The sequence below is a fragment of the Alternaria viburni genome (genome assembly GCF_023758015.1).
Source record: "Alternaria viburni strain BMP 2772 chromosome Unknown scaffold_31, whole genome shotgun sequence".
NCBI classification, from domain to species: domain Eukaryota; kingdom Fungi; phylum Ascomycota; class Dothideomycetes; order Pleosporales; family Pleosporaceae; genus Alternaria; species Alternaria viburni.
Window position 1 is genome coordinate 192,605 of NW_026055800.1, and position 26,001 is coordinate 218,605.

Here is a 26,001-nt window from a genome sequence, read left to right on the forward strand (position 1 = left end):
CTCCGCACAAACCATGCAGCTGGGTTATTACCCAATCTGGGTTGTTGATGCGAGACTTGGCTTCATTCGATGCTCAACCCTGGTTTGCATCGGGAAAGCTAAATGTTTCGGCTGAAGTCCACATAAGTCGTTGCCTGTCATTGGTGAAACGGACCATCTTCATAGATTTGCTCACCCAGACTCTAGCATATCCGCATACAGATTGAGAGAGCTTCCGATAACATCCACGATAGCCCAAGTTTGAGATCCTTTGAAGATCATCGCCCAGACCCTGAGCACCCCCGCGCTGAGATGTCGTGTAAAGTTGGGCGAGTCGGGCGTAATATCGGCGGGTACGGCAAACTCGGTCTCATCCAACATGCTTTTCACAATCGCAATGATTCTGTGCTCGTCTTCTGTGATGGGCGGGTCTGCTTCCGGTACCGACAGGGCTTCGAGCCACTTGCTCATGAGGTAGGCGCACTCGAGCGTGCACAAGGAGTGTTGAATGCTCCAGATGAACGATTGTGTCTTTGCCACGAGACGATAGCCGATCTTGATGGGTATAGAGAGTGCGTGGGCCGAATGGAGCACAGCTCTTGTAATCTTTGGCGAGCGCCTGATTGTAGGCCCGGCGCGGAAGGCATTGGCAATCAGCACAGGGTCGCGCGTCTCGAGAGCTCGACCTGCAGTGTCCACGTAGAGTCGTATGTATGCCAATCGAAGCAAGGCAGTTGAGTTGAAAGCGACAGGACCGTTCTGCGACATCGGGTCGAGCGATGATTCAGGATTTTGGCGCCATCCGGTCTGCCAGTTTCGCAGAGCGTTCTCGAGCGACGCGACTTCTTCTGCGCTCAGATCACCGGGTCCTTCAAAACGACATCGTGCCACTTGTCGGAGGAAGAAAACATGCTGTATCAGGGCGTGTATCAACGCGTAGTTTCCAGACGACGAGTTGACCTCGGTGACGTCGCGGCCTTGCTTTGTAAACAGACGTTTCAATGCATCCTGGAACAGGACCTCAGGCGCACTCTTCTTCCTCGCTTCCCTCCATAAAGCCTCTGTAGGAGCCTTGAACTCCGCGGCACTGCATGGTAAGGGCAACTTGACCTCGCTCGTTAGCATGAATGGAGGAATGTTGTAGACAATGCAATGAAGGTTGGAGAAGCCATAGACGATGAACTTGGTCCTTTTGATCGTTTCGCGCCGAATCCAGTCCGACCATGAGATGGTCTCATGGAGAGGTTCGGTCTCGAGTCCGTCGTCCCGAATAAGGGTAGCTAAGATGCTTTGGATTGCTAAAGCCTCTCTGAGGATCTCTTTGTGTTTGGCCCACGTACAAAGTGCCATGAGTAAGAGTAGTGCCTGAGCGGTCTGCATGAGATCTTCGCCAAGTGCAGGAACATCAGCCTGGGAAGGTAGGCCCAGCGGTCCCGAGATGGAACCCTTACGTTGAGGGCTACGAGGGTCGCTCGGATGATTGTGGGGCGACGAGTGATCCGACTCAGAATGATGCTGGAGCTGCACCAGGCGCGTATCCCGTTTTCTGATACGGTGCGTCGCGATTGCTTTGCTTACGTTGAACAGCTCGACACCCTTTTCGCCCTCGAAAGTGTATTGCGCACCGATAGCTGCCAATGCTAGGAGTAGCTCAATCGAACACGTCTCCACGGACATTGTGGGTATATGGAGGAATGGCATGTGCTCGTGAAATCCATTGATATATGCAGCAATATATCTGCACAGTGCTAATCGAGTTGGTAGAACGAAGTCGCTGGGTATGACCATGGAGAAGGGCTGGAGCATCTCCAGGATTTCCTGCCGATCCTCGTGTGAAATATCTGCGAATGATCGTTTCCGAGCGGATTGATCGTCTGGCTGCAAGGAAGGAAAACGAGAGCCGAAGCGTGAAAGCGACGGCGGCTCGTCTAGTTGTGTTGGTCTCCAACCATGAGTAGGCGCTGCTGCTCCCTCTGGCTCGGTCGCCATTTGTTGACCGTAGCCAAATGAGTCTGGAGAGAAGAACGGCATGGGCTGTTCGGTGTTGATCAGGGACGCAAAGTGGTACGAATTTAGTGGTTCACTGTCAAGGAATGAAGTGAGACTGTCCAATGACTCTCCAAAGGTCGACTCATAGCTATGAGCAGACGGCTCCGTGAGCATGGTTGAGTGTGGGCCTTCAACACTCGCGGCTATCGTGCCAGCATGCGAAGGCATTGGGGTTGGCATCGCATCATGAGCGGAGCCGTTTGCCATGTTACCTTGAAGAGCTTGATACTCGGCAGCCATCGACAATGCTGTCAAAGAGTAGGGGCTATTGTGCCCGAAGGTCATGGAGGCGTGTGACATTGCGGGTTGTTGTTGCGACGATTGCATGTCCAAAACAGCAGGCGAGGACATCATACTGGGTATCTCGGGCACTGGACGTCCAGCATCGAAACTTGACCTCATGCGCTTGTGCGGCCGAGTCTCGACCGAGCCATATGTTTCTCCAGCGGGAGTGTGCTGGTGATTCTGCTGTGTACTCTGCTCTTTGCGATGAGTGAGCCGCTCATGGCGAACGAGCAGGTCACTTGGTTTGAGTCTTTAGCTGCTGCCGTGAACGACGCTGGACGTATCATACCTGCGTGTGAATGAATAGTTGCATGCTGCGCAGCTGAAGGGCTTCACACCGCTATCTTGACGCATATTAGAATTGGCTTACGACGCGAGCCGCACGACTTACGAATGCGCTCATGACGCTGGAGATGCTCCAGCCTAGCAAAGGCCCGTTGGCAGTGTGGACATTGGAATCGCTTTTCCTTCTTCCCCGGTTGAGCTTGCGGGACCTGCTCTCCGCTGGTAGCTGCTTCCATCAAAGACCAATCGCGACGCTTTCGCTTCCACAGGGCCAATGGCGACCGGCTTGGTAGACGATAGCCGAATTTTGGAGCAGCCTGAGCACTTAGACGAAGTTTGGAGACTGCAAGTCGTGTTTCACGAAGTCGGGTCGTGAGATTGTGGGGAAAGGAATGAAGCGCGGGGACGCGACGGTTCACATGCGGGGTGCTGGGAAGAGGTGGGAAAGCCACCAATCACACATGTGACAGGTACCCACAGCCCAGGATGCATACATATTGACGGAACAGATGAGGTGTAGGATGTCGTATTGACGCTTTTGCGCAGAAGTAAGGTATGGAGAATGGTTGTACTGCTACGATCACTGTCGGACAACTCGTCCCAGCCCGGGCCGGATGATCCCGGGTGCCACTTGCCCCGGCCACAGTCCAACGCGACGCGACGCGTCTTCTATCCATCGTCACAAGCCAACCATCTTCACGCCTTCTTGCTCCTTTCGCCCAATTCTCGCGGCATCTCGCCTTTCTCTGCCATGTCATTCAGGACCTTCTCAGCTGTCTTCATCGCGTCGACCCCAGCAGGCACACCGCAGTATGTTGTAGCGTGAATGATGGCTTCACGGATCTCAAGCTCGGAAAGACCATTGTTCCTTGCCCCGCGCACATGCACAGCAAGCTCGGGGGCGCGATTGAGTGCCATGAGCATGCCGATGTTGATCAGACTTCTCTGCTTCTTGTCGAGACCTGGACGTGTCCAAGCGTATCCCCAGCACATCTCGGTGACGAGCTCCTGTCCGGCTCGTGAGAACTCAGTAGACCCGTTCTCCAGCGCGCGATTGACGTATTCATCTCCCACCACACTCCGTCTCATCTTCAGCCCTTCATCGAAGAGCTGCTTATGTAGCTCGTCGAGCTTCGGATCGGTCGACATGCTGACGGTCGGTCGTTTCGAGATGCGATGGCAGCTGTTGCGGTTTTGACGAGAAGGAGTTTGACTACCCCAAAAAGAATTTACAGGATGAGGAAGATGATAGTCTATCTACTGCGCGTTTGTATTGCCAGTACTGTGACGAACTAACAAGACTGGCATGCTTGCCCCGCGATGGTAGCTTCGTACCTAGATAGCCCGCCCTCGGCATTACCCCAAACATCCCCAATCTTCTCCAACTTCAACATAACGCTAATGCAACTAGTTACACGCAGCAAGTTGAGGTCCAGCGACATCGGGTCCGATAACGATGGGGTGTCACAGGCCCAAGTTGCTGCTCATGCGCCGTTCGATTTAGATCGCCAGTCTTCCTGGCCACCGAGGTAGCGATATACCACCCGCGAGTCCAAATCCCTACAACGCGGATCGTTGGCTGCCCCATCGTATGTCTGTAGTCCAACGTCACCCAACACGTTTCTCGACCCTACTCGTTTCGCCATGTCCACGGCCAAACCGAAGTCTTTGCGCATGAGCTGCACTTTGAAACCCTGCTTCCAGCCTCCTGAAGACGGGGCTTCGGGGTATACATGTGGGACAGGGCAAAACTTGTCGCAAATAGTGTTCTGGGCAGTACCAGCGGCGTACACTTTGGCCAGAGTGCGGGGATCCAATCCGCTGCGCATTCCCATGTCGAAAGCCTCAGAGCAAGCTATGGCGATGATACCCGATAGGTAGTTATTCGACAGCTTCGCTGCAAGCCCAAGGGATGGACCTCCGCAAGGTATCACTTGCCCACCCATCAAACCCATCAGATATGTGAGGCGCTCAATATTTGGGTCCGACTCTGCACAGCCTAGGAAGAATGCGATCGTGCCTTTGATGGCTCCCACCACGCCGCCACTCACCGGAGAGTCATAGAACGACGCAGAGGGAAACTCGGCGGTAATGTGGTCCTTCACAGCGAGGCTGGTTGCCGTGTCTATTGTCGAGCAGTCGATGAGCAGCTTATTCGAGATATCGGTGCCGCATACGCCGTTTTGGGGGTCGAGATATACGGATCGTACGTGCGCACCTTCAGGCACCATGCTTACAACTGTGTCCTGGCACGTCGTTAGCTGCCATTTTCGCACGATGGCGTCTATACTCACGACTTGTTGCGCAACATCTTTGGCGCTTTTTGCCTTCAGGACTCGACCAGGAAACTCTGCACACGCATCGTCTACCATCTGTTCGACCACGTCATAAACCCAAATGCGCGATTCCTCAGGCAGTTTGTTGGCAAGATGAGAAAGCATTGGTTTCCCCATAGCTCCGAGGCCGATGAAGCCCAGCTTTCTAAACTCGTGCGAATGCGTCATGACGAATGCGTGTGCCAGATAAGGGTGGGGGAGTGACTTGAAGCTGAGAGTACCATCAGAAACGACAGAGAGTCAGCGTCGAGTGGGATGTTGGTGTGTATACGAGACCCGGAGATTTTGAGAAACACGTCAACACTCTACCATCAGAACGCGTCGTGAGCGTGCCGCGGCTGGTGAAGCGGGGTAGACATTTCTCCAACGGATAACGACGCACTAATCCTACCCACTCTTTCGCCAACACCTACTACCCCCATAGGTACCTTGGTAAGCTGAACGATGATCTCACGTGCCATCTCCATCTGCTCATGCATGAGAGCACCTGCGGCTGTCCTTCTCAACAGCCATAGTCTTGCAACCTTGAGAAGACATCATCTACGAAAAGCTCCATCATCCTTGAAAAATGTCTGCTATTGTCTCGCAAAAGCAGTCCGACCATGCAGCGCCGGCCGTTGTCACTGTGCACGCGTTGTCGTGTGGTCACTTTTCTCTTCCAGAGTACCAATTCGTACACCCTGTTAGTCGAGATGCACGCCGGACCGTACCTTCGTTAGCATTTCTGATACAGCACTACAACCAAAGCACCAGGATGCGGACACGAATTGTGTTCGATCTAGGCCTGAGACGAAACATCAAGAGATACGCGCCACCAATACAAAAGCATGTCGAGACGAGACAGCCAATGAGTACCGATCCGGACGTCACTAAAAGCCTCGCGAGAGGCGGGCTAGTACCCGAGGATATTGATTATGTGATCTATTCGCACGTAAGTCACACAACCTTGCTTTGCGGACGGTAGGTAACGTGGCTACGGCAGGTGCATTGGGATCATATTGGCGAACCTCGGGACTTTCCTACATCTACCTTCGTCGTCGGTCATGGTTCACTTGCCTTGCTGGATGGGACATCGTCGTCTTTACGCGGTGGCCATTCTTTCTTCGAAAGTGATCTTCTGCCAGGAGAGCGGACCATTGAACTATCGGAACCTTCGGCAAACGTGTTGAAGAAGCACGATTCATGTAGGGAAACGAGCGATATCAACTTCGGTGGCTCGTGGCAAACGCACGGAAACCTCCCTCAGACTTTGGATGTCTTCAACGACGGCTCACTGCTCATCGTCGACGCACCCGGTCATCTACCAGGACACATCAATCTTCTTGCTCGGACATCTCCTGATCACCGAATTTACATGGGCGGAGATGCATGTCACGACAGACGACTGTTGACCGGAGAGAAAACGATCGGAGAGTGGAACGATGCTCATGGACAAGTCTGTTGCATACATGCCGACAGAAAGCAAGCCGAGGCGACGATTGACAGAATCAGAGCCCTGGAGAAAGAAGGCGTTGAGATCATCTTTGCACACGACGTTGAATGGGAGAACGACCCAAAGAACAAGACGCGGTTCTTCGGCGCGGAGCAAAGCGTGGATGGTTAGTCGTTAGCGTTCAAGACATCACCTAGCAATTGTTCTGAACAGCATATCGGGATACCGATCGCCTGTCCCACTCATCATATTGCATATCTGTGGCGTGGCCAGATCAAGTGTGTCCAGCCCAGCTACCATCCTTCTCGTTGGGCCACCAACTGGTGTGCTGATCCCTGCGCTTCCCCACACAGCTGAGTTGGGGAAATGTGGGGCTTGCTTGCTCACCACCACCATCAACCATCCTCGGATAACCGGGTTGAGGGGTGGCAGGCATAATCACACAGACTGCTACTCGGAAATAGCAAAACAAATACTACTCGCGTTTATGTTTCAATGCCGAGATCTTATATGACGTCCAATAGCTCCAATGCGACTTCTTTGTAATTTCCGTACTAGAGACTCTGCGCGAACTGTTCATGCACTCATCAGTACCCAAAGCCCTCATTTGAACTATTAATACTACCACAAAGCATGTCTCTTTCACCAGACCAACAGCGCCTAAAAGAGCGCTTCGACACCGAGCTCGGCTCCGCAGCATACGATGAGTCCTGGGCGAGGATGCTAAAACACTCACCCGAGATGTTCGCAGCATCGCTCCGCCTAACAGCCATACCAAAGCGAAGCAGCCACCTATCACCCAAGATCCAGTCCCTAATCTCCCTCGCCGTAAGCGCATCATCAACCCACCTCCACATCCCCAACATCCACCGCTACACCCGCGCCGCCCTCTCCGCAGGCGCCTCCCGTGCCGAAATCGTCGAAACACTGTGTCTCACATCCACCCTCGGCATCCACGCCTCCACAGTCGGCGTCCCAATCCTCTTCGAAGTCCTCGAAGAGCGCGGCGAAGCCATTCCAAAAGGCATGGCGAGCATGAGTCCACAGCAACTCGCACTAAAGCAAGATTTCGAGGTAAAGCGCGGATACTGGAACGCATTATGGGAGGAGATGCTGCTCATCGCACCCGACTTCTTCGACGCGTATACGGAGTTTAGTTCTGTGCCGTGGACGAACGAGGGGGGCAAGGGCGTGCTTGAACCCAAGGTCAAGGAGCTGATATATTGCGCGTTTGATACGGCGGCTACGCACATGTATAAACCGGGGTTGAAGTTGCATATGCGAAATGTGTTGAATTATGGGGGTACGAAGGAGGAGATTATGGAGGTGTTGGAGTTGGCGACGTTGTTGAGTATTAGTACTTTGGATGTGGGGTTGGAGGTGCTGGATAAGGAGATGGGGGACTGTAACGGCGTGGGATCTTGATGGAAGTGACCAAGGCTCAGCGGCGAGCGTGGGGCCTACATTGATGTTAGGTCACCTACTTTGCATGTTATCATGTCAACGTAGTATCTAGACCTGTTCATCCTTGCTCTTGGATGAGGCGAGCGTAGAGCCTACGTTAATGTTGGGTCACTTACTTTGCATGTTGTCACATCAATGTAGTCTCCAGACTTGCTCATTCCTTCTCTAGTATGATGTGAGCGTAAAGCTTTAGTGGCATGTATTACATTTGATCGGCGTGTTATGAAGGCTGCTTGGCAGCAGATCTATTGTACTCAAAAGGATCCACTACCGACCACCCCCTCCCCACGTGGCTTTCCACAGGAATCGCGGTGGCTTTCCGCACAGCCATCGCGGCCTCACCGGCGCGTTGCCCGCAAATTCAAGCGTCGTACCATACAGCGACAGCATCGATCCCATGAGATCATATCCGTTCCGTCTAGCCCAGTAGATCGGATTGCTGCTCCTTAGGAATTCGTATTCACATTCCAGTCCGCATCTTTCTCGGCAGACATCCCATGCTTCGTGCAAGATGTCGAAAACATGCTGGCTAGGCGCCGTGTGCTCTATGATCAGAGAGAACGTACGCATGCTTTCCTTGAGATTGTTGAAACCCATCGTAGGGTTCTTCTCCCAATAGCCAGGTATCGTGTATTGCCAGGTGTGGCTATTCCCACACGCACGAGTGTAGGATCCGTACCATTCTATCAATTCTAAGGCGTACTCGCCCAGGTTGTACTCTAGTTGCTGGCCGGGCCGGAAGATCTTGTCGCTTAGTGTCATCTCGTCTTTGGCCTCCATACGCATTCCCAGGTCGCGATGTAGCTGATCGTGGCATTTGCGTACAAGACCCGATAGCGCCAGAAGCTCCGATCGCTCTTCGTCGCAGAGAATTGTAGTAGTGCCTTCTGATATTGGATCCTGGAGAGCCCTGTTGAGCGTGTCGAAATTTGCGGAGAAAGTAATCGCGAGGATTTCGAGAATGTATCGCTGCAGCTGCTGAACTTGACTGTTTGGCTTTTGAGCCTTGGGAGGAGCACAGTGTCTTATTTCCTTCGGTGGCAAGCCTAGAGGCACGCAGCTTTCACCTTGTGATGTATAGGAAGGTAGTGATTTCGAGGCAGTGCCACCAGTTTTTGAATATTTTTTATCCTCTAGTAGACTTTGTTGTTCGGCTGTGTCGTGTAGCTTTGAGAGACGGTAGCGTCCGAACGGTCCAAGATTGATGATCGGCATGATCGCGGTGTTGGGAAGGTTAGATGGGTTGCAATAAGTTGAAAGAAGCGCGTTTCGTGGAAGGTCGTAGAGTCTTTTTGTATTTCGAGCCTGCCCAGGGCAGTATTCGCTACCAAAGAACTGTGCATGTGCATGTGCAACCCTGTAGCGAATGAGAAGTCTAACCGAACCTAGAGTTCGGGTCGAACCTCCCACTTAAAATCTTGACTAGCATTGCAGCCTACAATAACATAAAACCACGCAAAGTGGGTGATTCAACATTGATGTAGCCTCTAGGCTGCTTTCGAAGTCGAACCTCCCACCCAATACAGGGAAGATCATGGCCAGCTTTGCACCCTGGGATTACACAAGATCATGCAAAGTAGGTAATCCAACATCAACGTAGACTCCAGGGCGCTCCCAATGTCGAGCCTCCCACCCGATGTACGGAAGATCCTGACCAGGTTTGCAGCCTACAATAACACAAAACCATGCAAAGTGAGCGATTCAACATTGATGTAGACTCTAGGGTGCTCTCGAGGTCGACTCGTACGGGCCAGGCCTGACATTAATCTAGCTCCGTCCTTGGATCATTGCTGCTTGATTACAGGTATGAGATGAGCTCTAGGGGTGATGGGTAGCTGTTTCGCAATGAATCACCGCAGTATCGTGGACATATGCGATGAGTCTGGAGTATGGCTTTGAGCTACACTATCTAATCTTATTGTCTACTTAAAGGTCTAACTAGTGGTTACATACATGATCCAGTGGTAGAACGGATTCTGCGGAAGCGTCGCGAAGATGTTGTGGAGGCGATGGATTTGTTTGAGTGGTTGCGACCATCACTCGGCTGCGAATGACGTCTTGTAGTTGTGGCTCAGCCAGATCTAAGAATTGCCGCCTTGGTAGGTACGATGAGTTTCTGAGGGCGACCTGACTACTAGAGCCGGAGAAATAGCGATGAGATGCATGCGTATTATCTTCGTGCAGCTGACTTGAGGTGTGAACGTTGTGGTGGTGGTGAGCTTAAAGCGGACCTGTGCTCAGAGCGATCGTGTGACTTTCAGCCAGAGTCTGAGGATTGCGATCTCTTTCATTTGATGAGAAGCACCTTTGCGTATGTGATTGATGTATTGCAGGCGTCATTAGTGGCTCGTCTCGCTCTCCGCCATCGTAGTACGATAGATGGGATGGAACGAACCGAAGTATGGAATCGCGCACACACCGAGACTTTCAACCAGCTGACCGGGATTTGCCAGTTTGATGTTATTGATAAGCTGTGGAACGGCGTGGTATGCAGGATTTGATCGCGTTCGTCCAATACCCGATGACTGATCGAGGCCAGTGAAACGATGTCAAGGCGGAGATCGTCGACTGAGGTACCTCAGTACCAACAACAAAAGACGCTGAGAACATCGATTGTCTGGTACTGGGCGAAAGTAGCAACATTGCTGATTGTAGCGGTACAGGTTTACGTGAAGTAGCCGATGGTGTGATTTCTTGTCTGCGTGAAGCTGTTTGCTGGAGAAGCTGTGTTGCGAAGTCAGGCCAGCTGAGGCAAAGATGTAGGCTGAAGCGAGGTTGGATGTTGAAGCCAAGTTGGGTGCTGAAGCGAAGTTGGATGCTGGAGCCAGGTTGTATGCTGAGGCCAAGTTGAGTGCTAAAGCGAAGCTGTTGACTGGAACAAAGCTGTTGGCTGAAGCGGAACTGTTGGCTGAAGCGGAACTGTTAGCTGAAGCGGAACTGTTGGCTGAAGCGGAACTGTTGGCTGAAGCGGAACTGTTGGCTGAAGCGGAACTGTTGGCTGAAGCGGAACTGTTGGCTGAAGCGGAACTGTTGGCTGAAGAGAAGTTCTGTATACCTCCAAGGTAATAGAGAACATGAATAAGAATACCCCCGTCTGCACCACCCCCTATCTCAGTATTGGGGGTGGCCCCAGGCCTAACGGCGGGGACGTGGGGGACAAGGCCCATAAAATGTAAGTTGTTAAGAAATGTTGGGGATACAAGCTGTCTTGGGATACAATGTTTGAGAGAAAGGAAATGTAAATATGATAAAGAAAAAGATGTTGGGGATACAATCTGTCATGGGCTACAATGTTTGATATGATACTTGACGAAAGGAAAAGAAATCAGAAGGAGTGACTCCTCGCCCGCATCTGCGAGCCCGGCAGAGGACCCCCTTGGTCAACGGGGACCGTCAACCTCGGCAGGCCCCGAGACTCCCGCAGGTCGTCTCGCAGCTGGTCGAGCCGCATGTCGAGCTGCCGAAGCTCAACGGGCCGCATGGCGTTGTCTCGGGCGAGACGGGCCACCTGCACCCGCAACCCCACCAACTCCTCTTTCATCGCCCGAAGGCACTCCATCTCCTCCGCCGACTTCCCCTTCCAGGGCCACCACACCCCGAAGAGCCAAGCCAGGAAGGCCACGAACATGCAGAAAAGGCCGTAAATGGCGGCCGCGACGATGCTGTTTTGGACTGAAGGCCAGTCGAGCCACGGGCAAATTTCCGCGAGAGTTTTCATTTTGATAGCTACATAGATACATAATTATTAGAACACTAGAGCCAAAATGCAGTAACAGAGAAAATGGCTTGGAAAGGAAATGTGCACATACCTTTTCCCTTCTTGTGGGTGCTAAAGAACAGGAAGCAGAACGCGGAGCGAGATTTGCTACATTGCAGCTACAGCGTGGGCAGTTACTCCTGCGCTGCTGCTTCACGTCTCGTGTACTCCTTCTCGAGAGCGTGGTGTGAGGTTTCCTCGTTGACTCCCTTGGTCACCCATCCTACCTTCTACAAGTCAAAATTGAACAGGTGCTTTGCCGACTACATTCTCATCAAATGAGAGTGATCGAAATCCTCAGACTATGTTTGCCGACTACGTTAGTATACAAGAGAAAGATTAACAGGATCCTGAGGTAATGCAGACTCCTAGGTAATACGTGTTTAGCAAGTCTTAGACTAAGTTTACCGACTACGTTAGTATACGAGCCAAAGTTTCGCATGACCCAAAGGTAATGTAGACTTCCAGGTGGTACGTGTCCCGTGCGTTCTGAACGGGTGCTTGCCGACTACATTAGTATACAAGCCAAAGTTTTGCAAGATCCAAAGGTAATGTAGACTTCCAGATGATACGTGTCCCGCGCGTTCTGAAAAGGTGCTTGCCGACTACATTAGCATACAAGCCAAAGTTACGCAAGATCCAAAGGTAATGTAGACTCCTAGGTGGTACGTATTTAGCTTCTTCCTGGTACGAGTTGGTCCAATCCAGATGTCCAGAGTCACGATCAAGACCAGGGTGACGGGCACCTTGAAGTATAGTTTTACATTTCTCTTGCTTCGCTTTCTTACTACGAGGGTAAAGCGTGACGCGCCTCCCGATGTAGAACCCTAATACAGTGACACGAAGTCAAACCAGCGTCGTTCACGGCCATCCTCCCACTCATGTACTCGCCTGTTTCAAAGCCTCTAGCTTCTCAACCTGCCTCCTCAGCATAACGAGTGCGCCCAGACTGATCTTCCTAAGTCCATCACGCTCGCCCTCCTCACTTCCCTCGGCGCTTTGCTCGACAACGTCCTTGGCAGCTTCAATAGCTTTGTCGAGGAGTTTTGGCGCGCCATCTTCTTGGCTCCGGTAAAGATATTGTAGCTCCTCCTTGAACGGTGCGACCTCATGCGTGAGCGCATGGTGTATGAATGCGCGAGCACGGAAGTAAGCACGTTCGGTATAAAGCGCCGAACTCAGCTTCGTCTCTGGTGCTGAACGGTGAACGTCGTAGCCGGCTTCGTTGTAGTAAGGTTCCTTGACTAGTACGAGACCCATGATGGAAACTAGAACCTGCAGTAGCGTGCTCTTCGCGGGACTCCAGCTCTCGTTCCGCTCGTCGGTGTGCCATGTTCCTAGTAGACTCAGACAGATCTTGCCATCTTCGTATAGGTTCGGGTTGACAGGTCCGTTGCCGTTTGTCCAGCTGTGGAAATAGGCTGATGGTGCTTCTTGTGGGTAGGCCGATCCGAGGTGGAAGTCGATAACGAAAGGCGCGTACTCATAAGGTGTGTCGTTGGGGCCGATCATGAGGACGCGGAGGAGATCTAATCGAGACTCCCATGTGCGGACGTAGATGCCTGGTGGAAGTGAGTTTCGGAGGATCTTGTGCTCTTTCGCTATCCGGCGCATGAACGCTGACGAGGAAGCTGATGATTGGGAGATGTAGTGATGAGAAGCTGGTGGAGCTTCTTCGAGGATGAGGAAAGAAGCTGGTCCCTCTGTCGGTTGTCCCGTATGGTCATCCAGCGCTATACCGCCGTCTTCATCGGGTTGCTCTTCGGGAGTCGTCTTCGACGTATCGACTTCTTTCGTGATGTCGACAAGATCGGGCATTGATGTATCCGTGTTGCCGTCATCTTCTTCCTCTTCGTCCTCATCCTCTGTCGACCAGTCTCCTTCGTCGCCAACGGGCTGTTCTCCATCCATGCCTTCGTACTCGATCCACATCTCGTTGAATGACGCCGTATCGAAATCGCTCTCATCACTCTCATCGGAGTCATCGATGTATTCACCTTCTAGCGGATCCATGTTACCAAAATCATCAGCCATATCGCTGCTGTAAGCAAGAGTGACGCGTTCGTAGGGGACCTTGACATCCACGACAGGCTTTGCTGCGCCAAGGCGGACGGTGAGCTTCCCGTCCAGACCCAGGTCAATAACCTCTCCGAACCAGTCGGGCCCAGTTACGTTGAGCGGTGTCTGTACGCCTTCGATTGAGTCTGGATGTACAAGGACAAAGTCGCCGCGCCTCCGTGTTAGTGCTGGGAAAGAGTAAATGTCGTATAGACTGACGTCTTCAACGGTCTCGTGTAATTCTCCTGTACTTGACGGAGGAAGTAGGTCTGGGCCGAAGAACTCGATGGAAGGATTCTTGAACCATCGCACAGTGGCTATCCGATCTCGGCCCTTGACTGTCTGGACTACACCCACTTTCGAAGGCTTCTTTGTCGCAGAGTCATCAGCGTTATCACCTTCGCGATTCTCTTTGGAGAAGACGACTTCACCCGGCCAGACCTCATCGTCGTCTTCTACGTTGGGATCTGGTAGTAGGGAAGAGCTGAGATCGTGCGTGATGGACAGGTCTTGCCATTGAACGGTGACCCGACTGTGAGTCTGCATCACTAAGAAGACATTGAGATCGTATCCCAGGCTTTCCGTCCGCGCGATGCGTGTCACCTTCCCTTGTGGATATCCGTTGGGTAGTTCCCTCGTCCCGTCGTACTTTACAGCAGCGCCGGCGATGTCCTTGAACCGTACCCGGTCACCCACAGCCACATCGGTAACATGGTATGACTTGTCGACGCCGTTTTCCGAGACGGGAAGTGTTGTGGCTGTGCCCCCTGAGGCATCGTATCGGTAGAAGTTGGGGCTCTCAAATTCGTCTCGACCGATTGTCGCCGGAGGCTCGTCTGCATTGAAGGCGACGTTGCGCGCGCCAATGCTTCTTGCTAGCCATTGCACGTCAATTTCGGATGCTCTTGTTTCGACTACCATGCCCACAGGCGGCACGCTCGGATCGTATGCGCCGAATCTCCAGTTTCCCCGCCGCAGGTTGCCCTTTTTGGTCTTGACTGTGTCGCCTACGCTGAGCCGCTCGAGAGTGGTGTCGTCCTGTTCCAGCTCGGCCGGGTCCTCGACGACCACGACTGAGTTGTTGGCCAGCCTGATGGCGACCTCGTCGTATACGTTCTCTACCCGCCCGACCCAGTCACCGTAGACGACTAGCGCGCCCTCGACGAATTCGTGTACGTTGATGAGCTCGTCGGCCGGAATGTTCCGTATGGATAGATCGTCGGTGGTTGTCTGTGTGATTTGGCCGCCGTTGAAGAGAGTCGCGGGGAAGAGGGTGCAGACTGCCTGGGTGCCAATGACCGTGCCACTAATATGATCTTCGGCCTTCCTCTTGACCACATCGCCTACGTAAAGCGCGCGATCCAGCAGCTGAAGCTTTGCTTCTGGTATGAGTTCCGTCTTGTACTGGGTCTGCCATGACACTAGGACGGTACCCCGCGGCGGGATACCGTCTTTCATGAATTTCCAAAAATCTTCCCTGGGGATATCGGTGTGGCGTTCGATGTCGTCGGGGTAGTCGCGCTGTGGCCGGGGCTCGTGCGAGTCGACATCGCCAAAAGATCGCTCTATGATGCCGACGCTGTACTTGTCGTCCTTGAGCCCCACGGTATCCTCGACACAGAAGACGACATCCTGCGCGCTTTGCATTTGGCGTGCTGAAGTATGCGGAGGTGTGATTCCTGCCACTTGTGCAGTGTTGACTGGATTTTGCGGTACTGGGAAGGTATTGGAGGCGGTGAAGAAAGGCACGAGGTGATTCGAGGGTAGCGTTCGCGGCGAAATCGGTCGTGTCGGTGCAGCTTCGTCGTCGGCGGTCGAGAGGTCTGTGAGAAAACGATTCTGGAACAGCTCAGCGAGGAAGCGCTCGACTGTGTTAGATTGCTGTGGTCTATTTGCGTCGTCGTCCGCGCTATTGGGGTTGTCTGTATGGGAGTGGCCGCGATCCATGAGTCCTGCGGTTCCAATGTTGCGGTAGCGGCCGCATGTGAAGTGCAAAGGGCGCTAACGCGGCAGGGGTCAGCCTCGTGGCACCTCCGCCCGCAGCTCGACACCTGGGCAGCCACCCCACGCTGCCCTCGAGACGCAATTCAACAGCTGCACGCGTCATTGGACGAGTGAAACGCGACAACATGGCGGATCCTCTCTACGAGCTACTGATACCCTACTTCGACGCCCAAGACGCGCAGCTACGGCCCTCCCCCAATGACGCTGTTACCAACACGTACCTCTCCCGCCTCACGACCCTGCCCCTAGCTGCTCTCACATCCTCCGAGCAGCAATCGCTATCACAAAGCTCACAGTCTATACTGCGATCGCTACAAGCTCTCTCGAAGCGGTCGCATAAACCCATAATATCCTCGACCGACCACCTATTACACCTCCGCAAGACACTCCCGCAGATAGGCCAAGATGCAGGCACAGTACAGGCAGAGCTGCCGAACCTGGAATCGGCCGCGCAGAACTTCTCTGAGAAATACAGCAGAGGGGCAGATAATGCGATCCTAGACAGACGGAGAAAGGCAATGCTTCTATCCAGGAACATTGACCGCGTGTCCGATGTGCTCGACCTACCCACACTTCTCTCGTCCGCCATCAGCTCCTCTACAGCCGCGGCCCAAGCCTCGTCATCCACGGCAACCGCCAATGCGAACTATGCCTCGGCTCTCGATCTCCACGCACACATCAAGCGTCTACACACGCTATACCCAAACTCAGAACTGGTCTCCTCGCTCACTGCCCAAGCCGAGCAAGAGATGAAGACTATGACGACCAACCTCATAAGCTCGCTCCAGACTCAGGGCATCAAGCTGGCAGGTGCCATGCGAACGATCGGGTGGCTTAGGCGCGTGGCGCCAGAACTGGACGAAGCATGGTCAACAAAACAAGCTGGCATAGGAAGTGGAGAAGGCACACTGGGCGCATTGTTCCTCGTGTGCCGCTTAGTGTGCCTAGAGTTGATGCTCAGCGCATTAGACCCTCTCCGCGAACTCGCAGACCAGGAGACAGAAAAGCGAACAACCAAGGCAGCGAAAGGCGACGCTGGCTGGGCCGTGGGTCAGCAAACAGAAAAGTACCTGAAGAAGTATCTCGAAGTCTTCCGAGAACAGAGCTTCGCCATCATATCCATGTACAAGAGCATCTTCCCCTCCGCCCTACCAGCCCCAGGGTCCGACGAAAGCACGCCAGCTGTAAAGCCAGTCAACACATCCAACCCCCTACAGCCGATACCATCGGCCCTCGCAACATTTCCGCTACACCTCGTAGAGATGCTCTTCGACACCCTACGAACATATCTTCCAAATGTACAAGATCGGTCACAACGGGACTCGCTCCTCACACAGGTCTTATACTGTGCTGGTTCGCTGGGCAGACTGGGTGGCGATTTCAGCATGATGATTGCCCTCCTGGAAGAGGACTTGCGTGCGGAATTGGAAGAAAGCACAGATCAGACGGAGGAGCAGGAGGTCGAGGAAGAGTGGGTGGAGGTAATGAAGAAGCACCGTGTTCAGGCATCCAGACTTGAACTACTGGCTTCTGGTGTTGGCTCGGGGAGGACAAGTAGTCCTGTAGACCGAGCAGCGAGCCCAATGAGATAGAGCTTTCCCTATACTTTGGTCTCAATACACGCCAGATGTCTACACGGTCTTTTGTCCTATCGGCACATCGACGTGAAGATCCGCAAACAGCTCCCGGGTGCATTACCGCAACACTTTTCAAGAGCGCAAATTCCGTCGTATTTGCCTAGCACACGCATATGCCGTGCACCTCTTGGAGATCTGCCAACCGATTAGGCCTAGCGTACCTGCATCTTGAGCACTCCTTCCCAAGGAAGCCGCTTAGGGAGCTGCGCCATATTTACATACAACACCGCGACTACCTCCCAGATTCAGCATCAGATGTATTTTGAGTGCGCAACGGCCTTTGTATCCCTTTGGCCGTGCGCACACTCTGCTATGGCATCCAAGGATAAGCCGCACCTTGAGAGGTTCTTTCCAATCGAACTCGACTAAGGAACTATGCCTTTCTCAGGGAAGGACCAGCGAAACCCTCCAGGATACACTTTCAGGTCTTACTCGAGGATCTAACTTTGTATCTTCCTGGCGCAGGCGCCTTCCTCAGACCTGTGCGGGATTATGCCGGATCTTGATATGTCCTTTCGGATCGTTGAGTCCTTGGGTTGGTGGTGTTTCCCGTCCACGGGCACCATCGAACACCTCCCGGCTACGTTTCCAGGTCAAGTTCGAGCTTATAAGCCTGTCTGTATCCTCCTGGCGTGATTATGTTGCGCTGCACAATCAGATATACGGCGTATGTTACAAAGCCCTTGCCGTGGACATTGATAGTAGGCTTATGCTATGCTCTGTAGGAAGGACCACGTATATCTCAAGATACCTTTTCCCACTTAGCTCTACATTCCAATCCACTGTTGTAGCCTCCACGGGGTAGTATGCCGCACCGAACTGCTAGGAGGTAGATCGATGTATCCACAGAACGAGCATTATTGCTGGTTGTGAAACTGAGTTGATTGAACACGATTGGGTGCCTGATGCAACTCGGCGTAATTTTGGGTATTGCGGAACCTGTGATGAGCTGAGATACGAAATCCTATTTTCTCTCACTCTCATTCAACCACTTGTACACGACCCTCGCGTCCTTCCCTTGATACCTCTCATCCCGCATAGCCTCGCCAAAAGCCTCCAACGTAGGCTTATCGAGTATAGTGCGCGCGCCTACCATCTCCGCAAGCTGACTCCCCATACCCAAAACCTTTGCACAAAGCTCGATGCGGAACCCGCCTTCGTACCCCCGCGAACTCGGCACATTGGCTTGGATACCCGGTACTGGATTGCTCTTACTCGTGACCCAACACTGGCCCCCGGAGACATTGATTACATCCGTAAGCAGTGCAACGTCTAGCCCCATCTTCGAGCCGATGTTCAGGGCTTCAGACGCAGCAAGCGATGTAATGGCACTGAGGTAGTTGTTGATGACCTTGAACGCTGTACCTGCGCCGATGTCGCCGCAGAGAAATATCGCATCTGGTTTGCCCATGTGGCTCAGATAGCTCTTCACGGTAGGGAAGATGTCCTTGTTGTTCGCGCCTGCCATGAACGCCAACGTACCGTCCTGCGCGCCCATGGGTCCACCCGATACCGGCGCATCAACGAAAGTCAGCATATTACTCGCACTGGAGTTCTCCACTGCTTTCGCAACCTCCAAGATTGTAGATGTTTCGATGGTACCGCATTCCATGATCAGCTTTCCTTCTCCACCTTTTGGCAGTTTCTCCGCACCGGCCAGAACTCCTGTTTCTTTATCAAGATACACCTTCTTTACGGCATTCGAATCTGGAAGCATTGTTATGACGGTGTCGGCTCTTTGGACAGCATCGTAGCCGTTCTTTACTACTTCCACTGGACCCTGACCTGAGGCGTCTGATTGGAACTTTTCGAGCGCGGAGGTGGAAACGTCGCAGATCAGGAGAGTATGGGAAGAGTCGAGGCCTTTTCGAAGATTGAGGGCCATGGGATAGCCCATTACGCCAAGACCTGCGAACTGTAAGTATGAGGAGTGATAGGGTTAGCTAGGTAGGAAGGAACGCACCGATGAAGGCCACAGTCTTGCTTGGTGACGCCATCGTGTTGAGAACGTGATCGTGCCAGTACCTTCTTGTCGATTATTGTTTCCTTCTCTTCGGATCTATGGGAGTACTTTCGCAATCGTAGTCTCAGCTTGCTATTGTGAGGCGTCAATTGGCAGGAGCCATGCTCAGTAGCGCGATGTTTCCTACGGGATTGCAGTCGCGACGGACTTACTAACACTTTTCCCCGCGCACCACCATCAATTCTGACTGCCTACTGCCAGCGAGCATTTCCATTCTCAGAATCTCCCTCGTACCAAGCCGCGTCGTGCTTCCCCAAGCCTAGCCCCGCATCTCACCCCGCATTGGGGAACCACACATGGCTTCTCCACTTCCGCAACGTTCGCAGATCGGCAATCCGGCTAATACTCTACACCCTGCCACCGACGTCGATATGCAGCCTTTCTGTGTCACTCACTCTTCAGGCGTCCTGCGTATAGAAGCGAGTAATGGAGGATTTATGGAAGTTGGAGAAGCACCTAGGCCTAGACGATGGACACGAGTAATGAGCGCAGGAAGGCGCATGGCGTACATACATACCGGATATACGCCTTTCTATCGAGAATGCATAACAGACGATACTATCTGACTTTTGAGTTCGGATAAACTATCGTGAAGCCATCCGCTACTGTTGCCCTCGCTCCTTGATATCTTTCTGCAATGGCAACGCCAGGTCTTCAACGCTCGGTAACCGACGAGAAACACGAACAAGTACAGCGCGAATACCTTGCGCAAGATGAAGACCCAGAGATCATCGAGAACAAGAAGAAAGAAGATGCATTACGACGGAAGCTGGATTGCTTCGTTGCGCCAGTCATGATGATGTTGATGCTCATCAGCTATCTGGATCGCGGTAACATTGGATTTGCTGCAACGCAGGGTATGACGACGGACATTGGACTGAAGGGGAGCGAGCTGAACGTGCGTCACGGCCCCAGTAAATGTCCTGAAAATGGTCAGACTAACGAGAATATAGACGGCTGTATCGGTATTCTACATCTTCTACATTCTCGCCGAAGTACGTGCATTCGCCTGCTGAGACTCTGTATATCTGACAGCCAACAGTTTCCGACCTCGCTACTTGTCAAACGTCTTCAATTCAACAGAGTGATACCAACGATCACTTTCTGCTGGGGCATTACCTGTCTTTGCACAGGGTTTGTGCAGAACTTCGCTGGCCTGGTTACCACGCGGATCTTCCTTGGCTTCTTCGAAGGATGCCTCTTCCCGGCGATGACACTTTTCTTATGCAATTGGTATACAAGAGAAGAGCTGGGTATCCGCATCGCATATCTATTCATCGCCTCGGCGTTATCGGGAGCCTTTGGCGGCCTCATCGCATTCGGCATCCTGTACATGAACGGAGTTGCTGGGTGGTCGGGGTGGCGATGGTGAGATGCACCTTTCTCAATTTCGATGACTCTTAGACTAATGCGTTGTGCAGGCTTTATGTCATCGAGGGTATCATCACAATAATATGGGCAGCCTGTTGCATCTTCCTCGTCCCCAAATCCTTCGAAACCGCCTACTTCCTTAATGACGACGAGAAGGCTTTCATGCGCCAGCGCGCACATCGAACACAGGCCTACTCCGACTCTGAGGGCTCTGGTCATTATGGAAAAGCTGATATCAAAGAAGCAGCGAAGGACATCAAGAGCTGGGTGCATGGTGTGATTCAGATCGCCGTCGTGACGATTCTGTATGGTTTCGGAACCTTCTTACCCATTATCATCCGCAACGGGTTCAACTTCTCCACCAAACAGGTACTGCTAGCCACTTACAGCTTTTCGTACAGTACTGACATGCACAGGCGCAATATCTCGTCATTCCCGTCAACATCTGGGGCGCTATCGTCTATGCAATCGGCGCATACCTGTCTGATCGGTATCAAACGCGGTTCTTGCCACTGATCATGATGGCGCCCGTAGGCATAGCCGGCTACGCTATTCTCCTCTCTCCAGTCAGCCCATACGTCCAATACTTCGCCACATACCTCATCGCAACAGCATGCTTCCTCTGCACCGGTGGAAACATAACCTGGCTATCTGCCAACTGTGCACCCGATGGCAAGCGTGCCGCTTCTTTGGGTATTCTACTTACACTCACCAATATCGGTGGTGTGGTATCTGGCCAGATCTATCAGAGCAATGCGGCGCCGAAGTATGCTTTGGGCCATGCGTGGAGTTTGGGCTGTTTGGCTTTTGCATGGTGCGGATGGTGGATTGTTAGAGCGATGTATAGAAGAAGGGAGAAGAGGAAGGATGTCAAACTTGCCCAGGGATATACTATGCCTGTTGGAAAGCAACATACGGATCGCGAACCGGACTTTAGGTATCAGATATAGCTGTGCGGTCGTTCGAGCCACACACAGAGCCCACAAATGTCACATAAATGGACTTCGAGCTAAAGGATGTCGCGTGACTTTCAAGTTTCTGGTGTCAGTGCAAGGTGTAGCGTGATGCGCTTCAAGATCTCTGCGGATAGTGTAAATAATGCCACGGGGTAGCGTGATGTATCTCATGAGTTTCACGGAGCGCGCAGAGAATGTTCAGAAGCCTTGAAGTATACCAGGCTCCTATGTAACAACGACGTGTGACAGATCTTATAACTCCCGGGCAACTACATAGTGGCCCAGCTAGTTCAATTCCAGAAACTACGGTGCTAAACTATCTTCATAATGCTGCTCGACGAATTTGATGTGGTCCGCCTATTCCAGAACGATACGATGCTCGTTTAGGTCGCTCTCGTCGAACTGTTGCATGATTTCGCCTTTCATTACACCGTTGATGTAGCATTCGCCTACGAGTTTGTGCCGACCTTCTCTTGCTGGTGTGAGGAGGAAAGGAACGGCTGCCCCGACAATGATGCAGCACACATCGCCAACTTCGACCAGATCGCCCAGCGGAGCTATTCCAATACGCGCATCTCGAGTCAAAAATATACTCGCGTTGAAGAGAAGTCGAAGCCCAGTTCCTAACATTGCTGCATCATATCTATGGCGTGGCGACATCGCCACAGCCCCTGCATCACTCGGTCTTGCTACACTGATAATCTTTCTGTATGCATCAATCACGCTTTGCTGTCTCCTATCGGACATGGCGGAGAAGCCACTCCCGATTGCGTAACCTACCATTAGAGTTCGCAAAAAGTCGACTTGTCGCACTGTGATGCCAAATTGTGACGAGCTTTGCATCACATCATCCCATAGCGTATCGATGATTGATCCGTCTAGCCCGCTGGCAGATACATACGTGGGATTCAAGGTCGCTTGGTCCAGTTCTATTCTCTTTGATTTCCAGATGACGGTGTCGAAGGTGTATGCACAAACTGTCAAACAATTCTTGCCGTACTGGGTGGCTGTGAAGCGCTCTCTGCTGCCTCCAGCGTTGAACCAAATGCTGGGGCTCGTTAATGGTAAACGATATTTCCCAGCGACATGCCATTTCGGTACCCAAGATGGATGCATGCCGTTCATAAGTCTGTCTCTACTGTCGTGAGTGACAGCCGAAAGAACAAACGGCGCTTCTGCGGCATCCATCAGTACACAAGCGAGGCGAAGATTAAGGTCATCTATCGAAGATGTATAATCTGTCTCCACCAACGCGTGACCGAGACTATCAGTGGCAGCTGGGCAACCCAAGAATGCGTAAATATGGTCTCTATGATCACTTGCTTCAAGGTATCGGGCTGCCTGAAGGACAGACACAAACATGTCGTTTGAAGAGCGAGTGGCGAAGTAAGTCAAGCCAGTGCGGGATTGCTGCCATCGTTCTGGCCGGTGCGTATTGTAATGGAGGTAGATTGGTATGTTCCTCCCCATAAGATAGTTGATTTGCCCGACGACATTTCGAATGGTTTTACGGAAGTCCTGCTTTTGCGAAACCCACACACACATTTCCAATACATCAGCGATATCGATGCTGACCGAGCCCCAATACAAGCGGCATTCCTTAGCGATGGCGGCTTCCTGGACAGTCCATACTCGTCTGAACCAGGGAAATTCGAAGAGTTGCGCGACCCCTCGCCATCTTTCCTTTTCCATGCAGATAGGGTACGGTTTTGCGAAGGGTCTCATCTTGTAAAAGTTCTGGTCTGCCTGGAAGAATGAATCCGCCAAGTAGGTATTCGTCTCACACATGAGAGCAAATGCGTCTTCAGCGATATCCTGGTTATCGCGATCAAGCCACACAAGTGTACGTTTTGCATTGGTGTACACCTCGCCCATTCTCTCGACCTGATGTCCCTTCTCTCTATCGTCTTTCTGGTTAATGCACAAGGCATCCGCCCATAGTACTCGAGGCTTAGATGTGCGGCGGAAGTTTCGAAGAGCATCTGCGAGGCTGGCAGTGATTGGCACTCGCAGTCCATTACACCATATGTTGACAGTGTTTTTGGCATCACCCCAAACGTACGATATCGCTTCGTAGGTCGCTTTGGAGTCTTCTATGCCAACAATTTCGAGGCTGCATCTGATGTCTTGGTCGGTTTCGCCAGGTTGAAGCTTCAACACGCGTATGAATTCGCCCACTGGGAGTGCTTTGTAGATCAATTTGTCGGGTATGTCATCGCTTATTTCCAGTCGTTCGATCTCAGATGATGCGATTGTACATTCCGACATGGTTCAATAGTGTGCTGAAAGATCCAGCTCGCTCGTAGATATGTCGTGTAGATGAGAGAAGGTAAGCAGGGAAGAAAGGCTGAGACTACATGGAGGTGGGCAGCTGCAACCCATGCACATGCTGATAGGCGAGCCGTCCTGCGCGGATGTGGCCCCCAACACCCTCGCTAAGGTATCGATGGAAATCTGGCAGATCACTGTCGGCGCCAGAAAGCACGCCAAGTTGCTTCATGGAACGTCAACGGGCACTTACTTAAAGCGAACATATAGATATATTAGACCTCTAAAGACCACGTTGTGCCCCAGTAGTATCTAATGCCAAACAAAAGAAATACCCCCATACCATGTATATGCCTCCCAACCCAGCCGCGGAACCAACCAGTCCCACGACATCAGATGCCGCCTAACCCAAGGAAAAGTGGTATGCTGTGGTATCATCCATATGCGAGCCCTCAAAACGCCATATAACACCCTTCCAGTCCATCAGACGCACTGCTGATGGACCGTGTAGACCAATTGCTTACGGGCAGGTCAAACTCCTCGTCCTCTTGCTGTCGCCTAGCCCCAGCACTTCTCCCCTGACATGCTTGGGCACCTGAGCTTTCGCCCAGCACTGCATGGCTACTCTGCGCATGAGCTCCACCTCCTCATCGCGCAGCCTGAGTTGTCGCTTAGCCAGCTTGCTCTTCCTCAGCTTGACGCCCTTCTCCTGAACCGCTTGTCCGGATACCACAAAAGGCACCGTAGGATGTGTCAATCCACGCTTCGAGCCGGGGCGTTCGGTCGTAGGCGAAGAAACGAGGGACTCGAGGTTCACGCATTCAGCGATGAGGGCCTGGATACCAGCGGAGAGTTGTGTTGCGCGCGAGAGGATGTAGCCCCAAATCTCCGAGCCTTCCCAGAACGGGTCGTTTATGACTGCGTGTTGGAGCGCGGGGAGGATGTGGGGGAGGGGAGGCAGTGTTCTGTCTTCGATGTGCTTTGGCGGTTCTTCTTGCGTCGGCGTCGCGATGTTTGCTGTGCTAAGCAGACTTGCGGCAATGGTCAGGCGGATGTGGCTATCGGTGCTGAGGGTTGCTGTTACGACGCAGGCTGGGCAGCCCCGGGTGCGGCACCAGTCTGATTCTTCGGTTATGAAGCACTGCAGGCCGATAAATGCGCTGCGGGATTCGCCCGAGAAGGCGAGTTCGAGATCAGAGGCGCGTTGTGTGCATAGTGCGGCGGAGGCTAGTGTGGATGCGCGGGAGAAGAGGGTTACGACGGGCATGATGAGAGCGTGGAGGATATCGCGGTGGAGTATGTACGTCTGTTTCGCCTGGGAAGAACATTGCGTGTGTGTTGCGCAGAAGCTGGCATACTTGTTAGTGATTGAGGTTTGCCGTAGAGCTGGGGGTGGATAGGCATGTGGAGCTGGAGAGAAGCGATACGAAGCGCGATAAGCTGCTCGCGACGGGGGAAGAGGAACAGGAACATGAACATACTCAGCATCACCGGCCAGATGCCTCCTCAGCGCGCAAAAGGCTTTTGACTCGCCCAGCGCCTCTACATCCTCATGTGGGATCACAAAAGGGCTCTCCATCGGCACAGCGTATCCGTAGTCCATCGTATCTCTCTGTCGGCGTGGCTATCTCGCTTCGCATCGGTATGCAGTCGGGCTATCTCGAGTCGAAAGGCAGACGAGAACGAACAAGCTTCTTCGCACGACGAGGCTAAAAAGCAAATAAGAGGGGGAAGAGCAAAGCAAGCAAGATGCCAGGGAAAGAAGGCTTCGAGGGTATTATCATTATTCCCTGCAACGGACGGCCGTTCCCTATTTCACCCCCCAAATGACGCGAACGAGCCTCCCTCATGCCCAGGAGCTCCACCCGCTGCTGCGCTGCCGGGGTGGAGACTGCTGTAGATCTAGACTTGCATATTGCGCACCCCCCTTTCCTTATCCGCCCACGCTTGTGCAGAGCCCGTATCCCACGACTGCTTTATGTAGCCAACTAGCTCGCGCCAGATGGCATCACCACCGGCCGGGAAGTACTGCCTTTCGGATTCGGGCAGAAAACGCGGCGTGGGCGGTTAGTTCCCTGTTGCGCATCAACAGCTTGC

The 26,001-nt window shown here is 52.7% G+C and overlaps 12 protein-coding genes across 12 annotated transcripts; 4 read left to right on the forward strand and 8 right to left on the reverse strand.

Annotated features, from left to right (window-relative positions):
• Window positions 1-171: 171 nt before the first annotated feature.
• On the reverse strand, window positions 172-2,430 carry J4E79_010519 (uncharacterized protein; the record flags this gene model as incomplete). Its single annotated transcript, XM_049359356.1, has 1 exon — window positions 172-2,430. One exon carries the CDS (start codon window positions 2,428-2,430, stop codon window positions 172-174), a length of 2,259 nt encoding a protein of 752 aa, XP_049206167.1.
• Window positions 2,431-3,294: 864 nt separating this feature from the next.
• Window positions 3,295-3,747, reverse strand: J4E79_010520 (uncharacterized protein; the record flags this gene model as incomplete). Its single annotated transcript, XM_049359357.1, has 1 exon — window positions 3,295-3,747. The coding sequence occupies one exon, from the start codon at window positions 3,745-3,747 to the stop codon at window positions 3,295-3,297; it is 453 nt and encodes a 150-aa protein (XP_049206168.1).
• Window positions 3,748-4,082: 335 nt separating this feature from the next.
• Window positions 4,083-5,102, reverse strand: J4E79_010521 (uncharacterized protein; the record flags this gene model as incomplete). The annotated part of the gene is made up of 2 exons (XM_049359358.1): window positions 4,083-4,844; window positions 4,893-5,102. The coding sequence occupies 2 exons, from the start codon at window positions 5,100-5,102 to the stop codon at window positions 4,083-4,085; spliced, it is 972 nt and encodes a 323-aa protein (XP_049206169.1).
• Window positions 5,103-5,688: 586 nt separating this feature from the next.
• Window positions 5,689-6,537, forward strand: J4E79_010522 (uncharacterized protein; the record flags this gene model as incomplete). The annotated part of the gene is made up of 2 exons (XM_049359359.1): window positions 5,689-5,865; window positions 5,899-6,537. 2 exons carry the CDS (start codon window positions 5,689-5,691, stop codon window positions 6,535-6,537), a joined length of 816 nt encoding a protein of 271 aa, XP_049206170.1.
• Window positions 6,538-6,999: 462 nt separating this feature from the next.
• On the forward strand, window positions 7,000-7,791 carry J4E79_010523 (uncharacterized protein; the record flags this gene model as incomplete). The annotated part of the gene is made up of 1 exon (XM_049359360.1): window positions 7,000-7,791. The coding sequence occupies one exon, from the start codon at window positions 7,000-7,002 to the stop codon at window positions 7,789-7,791; it is 792 nt and encodes a 263-aa protein (XP_049206171.1).
• A 306-nt stretch (window positions 7,792-8,097) lies between these two features.
• Window positions 8,098-9,045, reverse strand: J4E79_010524 (uncharacterized protein; the record flags this gene model as incomplete). The annotated part of the gene is made up of 1 exon (XM_049359361.1): window positions 8,098-9,045. One exon carries the CDS (start codon window positions 9,043-9,045, stop codon window positions 8,098-8,100), a length of 948 nt encoding a protein of 315 aa, XP_049206172.1.
• Window positions 9,046-12,466: 3,421 nt separating this feature from the next.
• On the reverse strand, window positions 12,467-15,592 carry J4E79_010525 (uncharacterized protein; the record flags this gene model as incomplete). Its single annotated transcript, XM_049359362.1, has 1 exon — window positions 12,467-15,592. One exon carries the CDS (start codon window positions 15,590-15,592, stop codon window positions 12,467-12,469), a length of 3,126 nt encoding a protein of 1,041 aa, XP_049206173.1.
• A 182-nt stretch (window positions 15,593-15,774) lies between these two features.
• J4E79_010526 (uncharacterized protein) lies at window positions 15,775-17,241 on the forward strand (the record flags this gene model as incomplete). The annotated part of the gene is made up of 1 exon (XM_049359363.1): window positions 15,775-17,241. One exon carries the CDS (start codon window positions 15,775-15,777, stop codon window positions 17,239-17,241), a length of 1,467 nt encoding a protein of 488 aa, XP_049206174.1.
• Window positions 17,242-18,250: 1,009 nt separating this feature from the next.
• J4E79_010527 (uncharacterized protein) lies at window positions 18,251-19,283 on the reverse strand (the record flags this gene model as incomplete). Its single annotated transcript, XM_049359364.1, has 2 exons — window positions 18,251-19,194; window positions 19,250-19,283. The coding sequence occupies 2 exons, from the start codon at window positions 19,281-19,283 to the stop codon at window positions 18,251-18,253; spliced, it is 978 nt and encodes a 325-aa protein (XP_049206175.1).
• Window positions 19,284-19,946: 663 nt separating this feature from the next.
• Window positions 19,947-21,630, forward strand: J4E79_010528 (uncharacterized protein; the record flags this gene model as incomplete). Its single annotated transcript, XM_049359365.1, has 5 exons — window positions 19,947-20,207; window positions 20,263-20,304; window positions 20,352-20,677; window positions 20,731-21,049; window positions 21,097-21,630. 5 exons carry the CDS (start codon window positions 19,947-19,949, stop codon window positions 21,628-21,630), a joined length of 1,482 nt encoding a protein of 493 aa, XP_049206176.1.
• A 1,397-nt stretch (window positions 21,631-23,027) lies between these two features.
• J4E79_010529 (uncharacterized protein) lies at window positions 23,028-23,904 on the reverse strand (the record flags this gene model as incomplete). The annotated part of the gene is made up of 2 exons (XM_049359366.1): window positions 23,028-23,154; window positions 23,180-23,904. The coding sequence occupies 2 exons, from the start codon at window positions 23,902-23,904 to the stop codon at window positions 23,028-23,030; spliced, it is 852 nt and encodes a 283-aa protein (XP_049206177.1).
• Window positions 23,905-24,424: 520 nt separating this feature from the next.
• Window positions 24,425-25,507, reverse strand: J4E79_010530 (uncharacterized protein; the record flags this gene model as incomplete). Its single annotated transcript, XM_049359367.1, has 2 exons — window positions 24,425-25,253; window positions 25,386-25,507. 2 exons carry the CDS (start codon window positions 25,505-25,507, stop codon window positions 24,425-24,427), a joined length of 951 nt encoding a protein of 316 aa, XP_049206178.1.
• Between the last annotated feature and the right edge of the window lie 494 nt (window positions 25,508-26,001).